This window comes from Cheilinus undulatus, linkage group 23 (assembly GCF_018320785.1).
Source record: "Cheilinus undulatus linkage group 23, ASM1832078v1, whole genome shotgun sequence".
Lineage (NCBI taxonomy): Eukaryota > Metazoa > Chordata > Actinopteri > Labriformes > Labridae > Cheilinus > Cheilinus undulatus.
The window spans coordinates 11,882,535-11,894,716 of record NC_054887.1 but is presented as its reverse complement, the minus strand read 5'-3'; the positions used below and the strand labels follow the sequence as shown (position 1 = coordinate 11,894,716).

Here is a 12,182-nt window from a genome sequence, read left to right as displayed (position 1 = left end):
AGATGCTGCTTATGTTTGGAGAAAGAAGGGATGGGTGTATAGCCCAAAAACCAACATCCCCACAGTGAAACATAGTCATGGGAGTATTATGGGGATGCTTCAGTGTGCCTGGAAAGGTTGAAGAGATCATGAAGAAAGAAGGAAATATGAAGATTTGGAACAAAAACGTCAAGCAGTTAGCAGCAAAACTGGATCTTGGTTATTGCTTTGACTTCCAACACAACAACGACCCAAAACACATGATTCTCCTGGTGAAGAACTACGTCCAGAAGACCAAAGGGAATGTTATTAACCGGCCTGCACAAAGCCCTGACTTGAATCCCATGTCTGAGACTTGTTTAAAATGACAACAGATGTTGCTGTTATCCAGCAAAAAGGAGACACAGCTTAATAATTTAGACCTTGGTAGTATTTGTTTTTTTTTTTTGTGAAAAAAAAAAAAAAGTTCCTGTGTGCAAAGTAAAATAATGTTAGCATCCAGGATGAAACTAAGATTTTTGGAAAGCTGTGTTGAAAAAAAAAAAAACTGTTGAAAAAAGGTGAGAATGGGACTTTTGCTTTTTGAGCCAGCCCCTAGTGGACACCTGAGGAACTGCAGTTTTTTGTACCTATTGCTACTTGCTTTACATAATTGGTTCTTTCAACCCCTACAAATGTAACAGACAAAGGAGAAAAGCTTTTGTTTAATGTGAAACCGTTTTATTTGGATGTTTACAATCACTATTACAAGGTCTACTAGACTTGGAGTCAGTTCTTTTTTAAATTAGACTCATATGTTCCAATCTGTCATTTTTTTGGTTACTCCTTTAAACAGACAGAGTACATGTAGAGATTGTTCTTGAGATTTTCACAATTTGCCCTTTTTAACCATCTAATAATGAATTAGTCCTGGTTCTTTAACTGAAACAGTGTCTTGTGATAAAAATATTTTGGACAGGACCTTTAGAGTGTCAGTTTTATATAATTATTTCCAGGATCAACAGCTTAATCATCTCTCCTTCATGATGAAAAGGAAAAAACACCAATTCTGTTTCCTCAGCACCCACTGAGCACACGCTCTCATTAGAGAGAGAGAAGTGCTTACTATAAATATTTCCTCTGAGAGGACTGACACACTTCATATTCACAAACCAAAGCCTGGTGGCAGCTGTGTTCAGTCAGTCAAAGGCCAGTCAAACAATATATCCATCAAACTTTAACAATCCTTTTTGTACCTCTGTAATCTGAGCTGCAACTGAGGTTACCTGATCCTGTAACAGGGTGGTAGTACAGTAACAGCTAGTAGTGTAACTGTTCATGGTAGTTTGTGTGCAACTTATAAAACAGAATTCCCCATATTTCCACACCCTTATGCAATTTAAAGGTAGCATACAATGCTTTGGTCTAAACAATACAGATCCGGCACCAGAGCCCCGTATAAACCCTGTATAAACCACCTCTAAACAGCCTTTCTCGAACAATTTAGTCTTAGTGTGTGCCTCTTTAAATGTAGGCTTCTATAGCATCTCAACAGAGTGTTTCTGGGAGAAACATGGCTGCCTACGGTAACACAGTGGTCTAGCTGTATAAGCTACATGCTAATGTTGCTAACTCTACAAAGAGAATGAAATAAAACAACTTTAACTTTGTACGCAGAAGAAAAGCTAACATCCCTGACCCCACTAGGTGCATAACGTCATTCAATGAGAGAATATTTTTTAATTACAGTCACACTGACCAATGACAGTTTCCCTCTTAGTAGGCGGGCCTACAGATCAAAAGTTTGCTTTCAGTTAACCAAATTAGCGAGCAGTGGATTTGTATCAACACTGTTTTCTGGAGTTACTTTTCATGAAAAGTCAGAGTCACTGTGCAAACAAAGACATCCATGTGAGCTGAAAACAGACTGGTTAGAGACAGCAAACTCAAGATTATTGGCTGTTTGGCTGTTAGAGTGCTAAATGTTAAAAATACAAATTACTTTAAAGTGTGAAAAATGTGGGTTTATTCACCTATAAACAATGCTGTTCTGTGGCTTTAGAAGTCGTAAGCCCAGTGGGTTTATTGCAGTGTGAAATGACCAATAGAGTGTCTAGGTTTCTCACTTTCACTGACAGATTCCTCTGTCATGGTATGATATGAAAACTCAGTGGTTTTGAATCAGGACCGCCAGTATTCAGAGCGAGTAGCTGATGAACATTAATACATGCAGCAGTAAGTAGGCTATGCTTGTTATTTCAGTGTGTCAGATGAATATTTAATGAACTCTTCATGCATTCAACTGCTGCTCTCATTGTCAGAATGTAGAAATCTCAGTTCAAAACTGAATTTCATGGTGTTGGCGTTACATGATGTTGGCAACATTAAGATTTTAAAACTGTACAAAGAAGCAGTCTCCACACAACATTCATTTTTATGTTTTCAATGATGGCCTGAACTCCACCTCTCATGCCAAGATATAGCCCAAAGTTCCAAAATAAAAAAATCTCAGATGAACAAATCAATGTAGCACTTAAAATCATCTATTTTTGGTTATTTGATCAACAATGTTCATTTAATTTGCCCTTAAAATAAGAAAAGGACCAAACAGTCTTTCTCATCTAAAAAATGCTTATTGAGAGCATGATTCACTGCATTACACAAAGGCCAGGCTGACAGCTCACACTGAGAGGAGAATAAAAGATTGCCGGGTGGAAAGGAGAGAAGAACGGGAGGTGGTGGGGAGTGGGACGTGTTGCCAAGGGGATCAGGTGTCAGTTACTTTTGAGGAGAAGTGTTCATACTACTTAAAAGCCTGAAAATGGAGGGGGTTGTATGTTCATCTAAAATGGAAACCAAAAAAAAACAAAACAAAACAAAACAATAATGGGTATTCAGTGGAAAAACCCCTCGCTCAGTGCCAGTACCATTCACTTCTCTAAGGCTGCACTCACACTAGGCCATCCGTACCGTGCCTAGGCCCGTTTCAGCCTTAAGTCCGGTACGTTTGGCCAGTGTGAGTGTAATTGTTCCGTGCTTCGGTGCGGCACGCTTTGCGGCCCCAGCACGGATGGATGAGGTGGGCCTAGGAACTGCACGGATGCAAATGAAGGAGCACAAGCGCAGGAATGTGACGTAGCATGAATTAACAACAAGAGGACCCGCCTCAGGCAGCAGCTGCGTGCAAGAGACAGCAGGATCCCAGTCCAGTCCGCATTTCTGACCAGTTTCTGGCAAAGTCAGGCTTTAATGACTGTGAGAGGATTTTTGGTTTGTAAAATACAGCTTTTTCCCTTGTTTTAGTCACAAACAGCAGCTCAGAGGATAACAAACACCTTTCATCCTCCGTCCGTAAAGGAGAGTGCCAAATATGTGGACAAGTGTGTGCTGGGGTTAATCACACGGCTGATGTAACCTTTCTTATTAAAAAATGACAATGCCAGATCTTGGAATCTTGATCGCTGATGTTTGAACGGAGCATAATTTATTAATCCTGTGGCGTTTTCACTTCCAGCTCTCATCAGATGGTTAATCGCTCTCATCACAGTAAAAAAAACTTTTAACCGAACATTTAATCTTGATCTGGACATATGAGAGCTTGTTTGGTGCATCAGGCATCCGGGATTAGAAAAATTACCCAGTACTGAGTGTCTAGAGGGAAGCCCTTGCTTGGTACCATTTCCAACCAAATTTGTCAAAACATTGCCAACATACAGTCCCCTCCAAAAGTATTGGAACAGTGGGCCCAATTCCTTTATTTTTGCTATAATCCCAAACATGCAAGCTCATCTGTGAGACACAGTGGAGGTAATGTCATGGCTTGGGCTTGCATGGCTTCTTCTGGGACCGGCTCATTAATCTTCAGTGATGATGTAACACATGATGGTAGCAGCAAAATGAACTCAGAAGTCTACAGACACATTTTGTCTGCCAATTTAAAGAAAGATGCAACCAAACTGATTGGGAGATCCTTCATCATGCAGCAAAATAATGACCAGAAACACTGCCAAAACAACAAAGGAGTTCATCAGGGGCAAGAAGTGGAAGGTTTTAGACTGGCCGAGTCAGTCTCCAGACTTAAACACTATAAAGCATGCATTTAACCTGCTAAAGAGGAGACTGAAGGTCGAACAACAACTGAAGGAGGCTGTGGTGAAAGCCTGGAAAAGCATCACAAAAGAGGAATACAAAAGTTTGGTGATGTCAGTGGGTCACAGGCTTGATGCTGTTACTGCAGGAAAGGATTTTCTAAATATCAAGTCTTTTTTGACTTTAATCGGCTTAAAGTTTATCTGTTCCAATAGTTATGCTCACCTAAAAATTTGGTGTTGCGCTACAAATAAAGCCATCTCCTAAGTTGTTTATCCAGATGTAAACACCTTCCAGCAGGACTTGGCACCTGCCCACACTGCCAAAGGTACCAAAAGCTGGTTCAATGACCATGGTGTTACTGTGCTTGATTGCCCAGCAAACTGGCCTGACCTGAACCCCACAGAGAATCTATGGGGTATTGTCAAGAGGAAGATGAGAGACACCAGACCCAACAATGCAGATAATCTGAGGGCGGCTATCAAAGCAACCTGGGCTTCCACTACACCTGAGCAGTGCCGCAGGCTGATTGCCTCCATGCCACGCCACAGTGATGTAGTAATTCATGCAAAAGGAGGCTCAACCGAGTATTGAAGGCATAGAAATGAACATACTTTTCAGAAGCCTGACATTTCTGTTAAAACATCCTTTTTTATTGATCTTATGTAATATTCTAATTTTTTGAGACACTGAATTTTGGGTTTTCTTATCTGTAAGCCATAATCATCAACATTTCAAGAAATAAAGGCTTGAAATATTTCACTCTATGTGTAACAAGTCTATATAATACATGGGTTTCACTTTCAGAAAAGAGTGACAAAAAATACTGAACTTTTAAGGATATTCTAATTTTTTAAGATACACCTGTAAAAGCTGAAATGTTGATCTCTTGTGTCATATTTATCTTTTTGTGTCAAACCCAAATGTTTTCAGTCTACAGCAAAAATAAATGAATTGGGCTCACTGTTCCAACACTTTTGGAGGGGACTGTATTTGCGCAATTTCTTTTTTTCTTTATTGTTTTTTCTTTTTAAACAAAGTACCCACAACAGGCTGTCTAGGGGGAAGCCCTTACTTCTTACTAGTTTCAAACAATTTTTCTAAATGTTGCCAACATATTTGTGCAATTGCGACAATGGGCAGGAGTTTGCCTCATTTCTATTGGTTAAAAATATAAAATTTCCATATTTAAGGTGTTCATGGGTAAACCTTGCTTGATGCTAGTACCATTGCCCAGTATCATCCACTTCTCAAAATGTTGCCAATGTATTTATCCAACTTTGACAGTTTCCAAAATTTCCCTGCAATTTTTTTTTCTTTATTGTTTTTTTAAAGCAAAGTACCCAATACTGTCTGTCTTGAGGGAAGCCCTTACTTCTTACTTGTTTCGAACAAAATTTCTAAATGTTGCAAACATATTTGTGCAATTTGGAGCATGGGCAGGAGCTTGACTCATTTCTATTGATTAAAAATATCAAAATACCCTATGTTCCGAGATCATGGGTAAACCCTTGCTTGATGCCAGAACCATTGCTCAGTATCATCCCCTTCTCCAAATGTTGCCAATGTATTTGTGCAGTTTTGAGTTTGGCTGCAATGTCTTAACATATCAAAACAGGAAATTACCCTGTTCTGGCTGTCTAGGAGGAAGCCCTCGCTCATGTGTTCCAAACTTGTTTTTTTTTTCTAAATGTTGCCAACATATTTGCGCAAACTGGACAGTGAGCAGAGGCCTGCCTTATGTTTTATCAAGTAATAAGATAGAACTACATAATATTGAGGGTTTAGGTGGAAACCCTTGTTTGGTGCCATGTCAGTGCTTTGTATCATCAATTTCTCTGAATGTTGCCAATGTATTTGTGCAATTTTGACAGTTTGCAGAGTTTGACTGCAATTTTTTCTTAATTAAAACAACAAATTGCTCTGTTCTGGTTGTCTAGGAGGAAGCCCTATATTCTTACTTGTTCCACACATTTTACATTTTTCTAAATGTTGCCAACATATTTGTGCAATTTAGACAGTGAGCAGTAGTTTGCCTTCTTGATTTGATAATTAGAAAACAATATATTTCCCAGTACTGGGTACCCCTATTATTGTTAATTTGATATCTAATAGGTATTTAAATCCCTTGATTTTCTTACACTTCACATAAATGCTCCCCAATTAAATAATTAAAACCAATTAATTCATGTGAAAACCTCGATATATATTCCCCAGCCCTACATGAATAGCACACATTTACTCTCCTCACAGTGGCATGACCCATTTCTGTGTCTTGAAACTGATGCTGTATGGAAGATGAAGATTATGTGAGAAAAATGGAGAATTACTACAGAAGAAGGGGGGGCAGGTAGGGAGAACAATGTGAATGTGTGAAGGTCAAATGCTTGCATGGTCACTGTGAGACAGATGAAGCGCAGAGAGGAGTGAGAGTAGGACACGTACAACACATGAGAGGACTGCAGCAAAAAAACATCCGCTCTGTCGAGAACAAGCTGCCTTCGCTTCAAGACAACTTGCCAACACTCACCGTGCAAAGGTGGAGCGAGGTAGAGAGGATGCTTCACCCCTCAGTGGGGAAGAGGAAGATTTAAGGAGGGGGGTGGGCTTCCAAGCAGCTGCAGCAGATGCCAAAACAGCCAGAATAATTCCCCCCATACACTCACTCACAGTGATCCCAGCGTGCAAATGACCTCAGAGAGGAAAAGAAACAAACACGACGTCCCACCAGGGATACCAGCATCCCCACTTTTTTTACTCCTCATCACTGCATCTGTCGTCCAAACACTCTCTCACACTCTCATCAGTCACAGCAGTGATGGAGGAGAACGCTCACACACGCTGTCAAAGATCCTCTCTGCTGAAAAAAAAAAAAACACACACAAGCATGAGCGGGATGTTTACAGTGAGAGGACGAGCGAGGCAGAGAGAGAGAAAGAGGAGGTGCATGCCGCTCATCGACATTCTTAATCAGCCTTCCCCTTGCAGCCAATCAGAGGTCAAGCTGCTCTGATAGCAGCCAATCAGAAGAGAGGGCTGGCTGTGTCAGTGTTGCTGTAGCGCAAAACAATGACAGTTGGCACAGCTGATGGTGTCGGTGTGATCCTCTGATGGAGACTCAAGGGCACACACGACCACACTAATACAGAGCAACTTACAAGTAGATATTAAAGGGGAAGGTTCACATTCTCATACATATCCACATGAAGGAAAAGATTAATTGACCGTGTCATCATTCCTGCTGTCTTCACTGACCCTGCCATAAATCATTTTCAGTGTAAGTAATGGGGAACAAAATGTACCAGTTTAAAATGCCTCCCTTGGTTTTCAACTGGTCAAGCCTTAGCCTAGGTAGCACAGAAAATATTGTAAATCCTCTAAAAAAGACCAGAGCCTTTTTTTTTTAACAAAACTAAAGAGGTTACCAGGCATATACAGTGCCTATAAAAAGTATTCACCCCCTTGGATCTTTCAACCTTTCACTGATTTTATAAATTAATCATTGTCAATATAATTTTTCTTTTTTTTTGACAGAAACATATCCAAAAAAGCTCTTTAACCCTTTACCTACGGAGCCAGCGTGGACGCTGTGTTTTATATGTCTGGAGTATTATTACCATAACGCTGTCAAAGTATGTCCGATTGGAAAAATTCCAACGGTGTTGGAAAGCTGAGAATTGTGGGCATGTGCGTATATATGGTTCATTACAGGACTCGCAACAATATAACGTGGGCATTCATAACAATACACCAGAAGTTTGGAGAGACAGCTGCACGGATTCTCGACGCTGTAACTCCCCAAAAGTTTGCTCAATTTAAAAAATTCCAATGCTGACAGAGAGCTGAGAATCTGTGCTTTCCGGCAATATATGATGTGTGGTATATATATTACAGCTCCATGAAAACGGCAGCTTTGGCAGAAGACAAGTGAGAAAAGAGAGTGAAGCAATAGAGCAAAAGGAGAGCGAGCGAGAGTGGTGTTTTGTTTACAAATAAAAGCGTTAGATAGTGGCATTTGTGCATGTCTGTGTTTAATTACACACATTTATAATGTCGAGAAGACGATCAAGAACGGTAAAACAGCCGCTACGGTTCATAGAAGAGGACAGTGATTTGGAGGATGCATCTTCTGAACTCAGGTATGTGAAAAGCATATATAGTTCTCTTTTGCACACCCAGAGTCCTAGACTCAAAAAATGACTGGTGATTGTTCTAAACATGTATAGGTTCACATTTCAAATGTCCAAGCAAAACTTCATGAGCAGTGACACAATTTCTTCTCATAACAGCCATGAAAAACAAACCCGTTTTTCTTGTTTTTCTTCTTTTAAACTGCTGACAATTCCATATAACGTGCAATAATCATTAACCAGATGTTGAAAAGTCAAGTTCAAGTACTCCTGGGAAAAGGGACCAAAGCTCTCAGCCTTAGGGCATTTCCTTATTATTTTACAGCCATAATAACAAAATATGTCCAAATCGCCCATTTTTAGCCTCAGTAGGTAAAGAGTTAATGTCAACTTGAAAATAGATTTCTACAAAGCAATGTCAATTAAATGAAATTATGTAATGTAAATTAAGCGACTGCATAAATTTTCATCCCATCAGTGCTTAGTAGAGTCACCTTTGGCTGCAATCACAGCACTGAGTCTGTGTGGATAGGTCCCAATTAGGCTTGCACATCTGGACAGCAGCATCCTGGTTTGCAAACTATCTGGGTGGTAGATCACAATGTGTCCAGGTGGCTGGTTCTACCTCTACTTTTCTGGAGGTTTCCAAAGGTGTGCCTCAAGGTTCAGTCATAGGACCTACTTTATTCTCTGTCTATATTAATAACTTGTGTAATAACGTCAAATGCCTCTTATCATTTTTATGCAGATGACACTGTTATTTATTGTTGTTCAACATCAATTATCCAGGCTTTTGAGTTTTTACAGTCTGCTTTTAATGTTGTCCAATCTCATCTGCAGAAACTCAAATTGGTTTAAAATGCAGACAAAACCAAACTCATGGTATTTTCGAATAGAAGTGAGTTATCAGGGAATATCCCCTCTATCTTCACTTTGCAGGGTGTACCCATTGAGCTAGTATCTATCTATAAATATCTGGGTTTTTTATTGATTGTGAGCTTTCTTTCAAAGCACATATTGCCAGCTTGGTTACCAAACTCAGGGTGAAAATAGGTTTCTATTACAGAAATAAATCCTGCTTCTCCCTCAGTGCTCGAAAATACCTTGTATCTGCAACCTTTCTACCATTGCTTGATTATGGTGATGTTCTATATATGACTGCTTCAGCCAAATCTTTGAATACTGTTCATCACTGTGCGCAGAGGTTTGTCACTGGTTGTAGTCGCCTCACTAATCACTGTGAAATCTATGCCAAATCTGGCTGGCCTTCTCTGAGTGCTCGCAGGTACACTCACTGGATGACTCTAATTTATAAGGCTCTTCTTGGCTAAGCTCCTTCTTATTTATGTGCTCTTCTTCAAAGAAATGAAAGTCACTATGCCTTGCGCTCCAGCAACACTGTTCATCTGCTTATTCTTCGTGTGAGGACTGAACTGGGGAAAAAAGCGTTCAGTTTTGCTGCCACCTCTGCATGGAAAACTCTCCAGACTGACTTGAAATGTTCTGAATTTATTTCACTTGGAGCATTTCATTCAATCTTAAATGACAGACATCGTAAGACCACGGAACAGCGCCTGTGTTTCGAAATTTGGTTTTGTGAGTCATTTTCCAGCACTTTATCTGCAAATACCTACTAGATTCACTTTCAAAAGTACTGTTTTTTTTAACTTATTGTAACCCAGCACTGAAATGTATTATTTATTATGACGAGTACTGCTGACCTCTTGGCCAGGTCGCCCTTGTAAAAGAGATCTCAATCTCAATTAGTTTTTTATCTTGTTTAGAAAAGGTTGAATTAAAAATTACCCTCTATCTTTACAAGCCCTCAGTGCTTGGAATTTTTTGGATCCATCCCCAGGCTTACACTTTTCAATAGCCTTTTCTCTGAGATGTTTAGGGTGTTCTTTTGTCTTAATGGTGTAATGGTAGCCAGGAATACTGATTAACCATTGACTGGATCTTCCAGAAACAGGTGTCACTTGAAACATATTCTCTGCACTCAGGTGATCCACATTTCATGAATTGTGAGACTACTAGCACTGGACCTCTGCTGAATTAGATCATTCACTTCAAAGGGGGTGAATATTTATACAATCACTGATTTTACTTCACATTCCATTGTTTAATTGACATTACTTTGAAGAAATCTGTTTTCACTTTGACAATAAAGAGGTTTTTATTTTATTTTTTTATGGTAACAAGTAATTGACCATGAATGTTGTTTAAAATTGGCTGTAATTTGTAAAACATTTTGATGTCATAAATATTAATCTCAGGTTTTCAAACTGATATACCTGTATATTTTCCAGCCTATCAGCATTTCCATCACACATTTTTCTCTGATTTTCTCAGATTTTCCTCTGCTTGTAAATGACCCTATGTGAACACAGACCGAACTTGATATACTGTAATTATGCACTGATGTAACAAACTGGTCCACAAGGCTGACCCGACCTACTGGATTAAAAGTGTGAAAACACCCTTGGAAGCAGTCTTTGGCTGTAACTGTTCAGCTGTAAACACTGATTTAAAAAAATCCATCCATCTCTGGTCTCATGAAATGGACACGAAGTGGCTTATTTTAACTGGGAGTGGAACGTTACACTGCAGGGTGGTCTGGGGAGGGGTAGAGGTGATATCCTGTGAACAGCCTCCTGTTTAGACAGCAAATCTTTGCATCTGGCAGTATGAAGCATTTTGACCAATCAGAGTTCTTCAAACCTCACTGTACGTACTGGTGCTGCTGTCACAGAGCGTTTCCTGGCTGGCACTGAAGGTGGGCAGCGGGCTGATTGACAGCGATGCAGGACAGGACACTGGCTCCAGATGCTCCCCAATGGGCGGGACTGCAGAGGCCTCAGAGTGGATGCAGTCTGGGCTCGGGAGGTTCTGGCTGCTTCCTGGGAAAGGGCTCTTCCAGTGGGAGAAGCCGATGGCCACCTGACCCCCGAGGTCAAACCCTGTGGAATAAACCACATGATGGGAAAAAGATGAATATTTAAGAGCAAAGTGTGGACTTTTGTTTTTTTTATGTCATGCCTTTTGTCATGCATCACTCCAGACCTTAAACTAAAGCATAACTTTTAAGTGTCACAGCAAAGATGTATTTCATTAAACACAATCTGACATTTCTGGGTACCTCCTGGCAGGACTGTGATAGAGGGGCTCATAGAAAGGTGGAAGCCTCACAGTATTTTCTTCAGTTTTGTTGCCCTCTGGTGGTGAAAGCTGTAAAAATCATTTAAACGTTCATCTTGACCTGAACTGACAATATACACATTTACATGAAAATAAGAAATGATGCACTAAAATTGTTTTCTTCCCAGTTTTTCCTTCAGGTGATTTGTTTTTCTGCTTAGAGTGAAACCAGTGAGCTTAGTCTTAAATACAAAATAATAAACAGAATTCAATTTGCAAAGAGTTTATGTTAAGTCAGTCTTCAATACAGAAAGTGGTTCAAATGACAACAAAAGATAATTACATTTATTTTGAAATACTTCATGACATGTATCTGAGAGATTCACTGAAACTCTGACAGAAACAAAGAGCAGCTTTCCCTCCAAACTGTTCTCTGTTCTCGGTGAGGACCAGCAGAGTATTGAACCAGCTAAACTCGCCTCCAGCTTGTATTTCATCCTCAGCGAGCCTCTCTGTAGCTGATTCCCCAACTCCACGCTCACAGACTCACAGACTTCTGTACTCATGGTGCATTTCCGGTGAGTGCGTGGGTGCATGAGTGCTGTCCCTATGTGAAGTCATCAAGTGTCTGAGCGCTCTAGTGCGGGGTTATCCACTAGAAATTACTTTCCACATATTGGTGGACACAGTCCACATATCTGCAGACTTTCCTCTGGGACTTACCCAGAATTCATTGCCAACTTGGTGATGGAAAGGATGTGTTTGTCCACAAGCCCACTAAAATGTAAACACAAGTACACTATGATAAAACAGTATTCAGTACTATCTGGTTTCCACAGGGACTGGGCAGCATTAGGGATGCACATT

At 40.1% G+C, this 12,182-nt stretch overlaps 1 protein-coding gene across 2 annotated transcripts in view; it reads right to left on the bottom strand.

The window, feature by feature from the left end:
• The window catches only part of LOC121505486 (anoctamin-4-like), a 68,304-nt gene that overhangs the window by 36,818 nt on the left and 19,304 nt on the right, over nucleotides 1-12,182 (bottom strand). The window contains exon 3 of one of the 2 annotated variants that reach the window (XM_041780864.1): nucleotides 10,913-11,137. In XM_041780864.1, the coding sequence (XP_041636798.1) occupies nucleotides 10,913-11,137 (225 nt within the window). Of the gene's footprint in view, nucleotides 1-6,577; nucleotides 6,692-10,912; nucleotides 11,138-12,182 lie in introns of those variants that run through there. The other variant, XM_041780863.1, reaches the window with a different exon arrangement.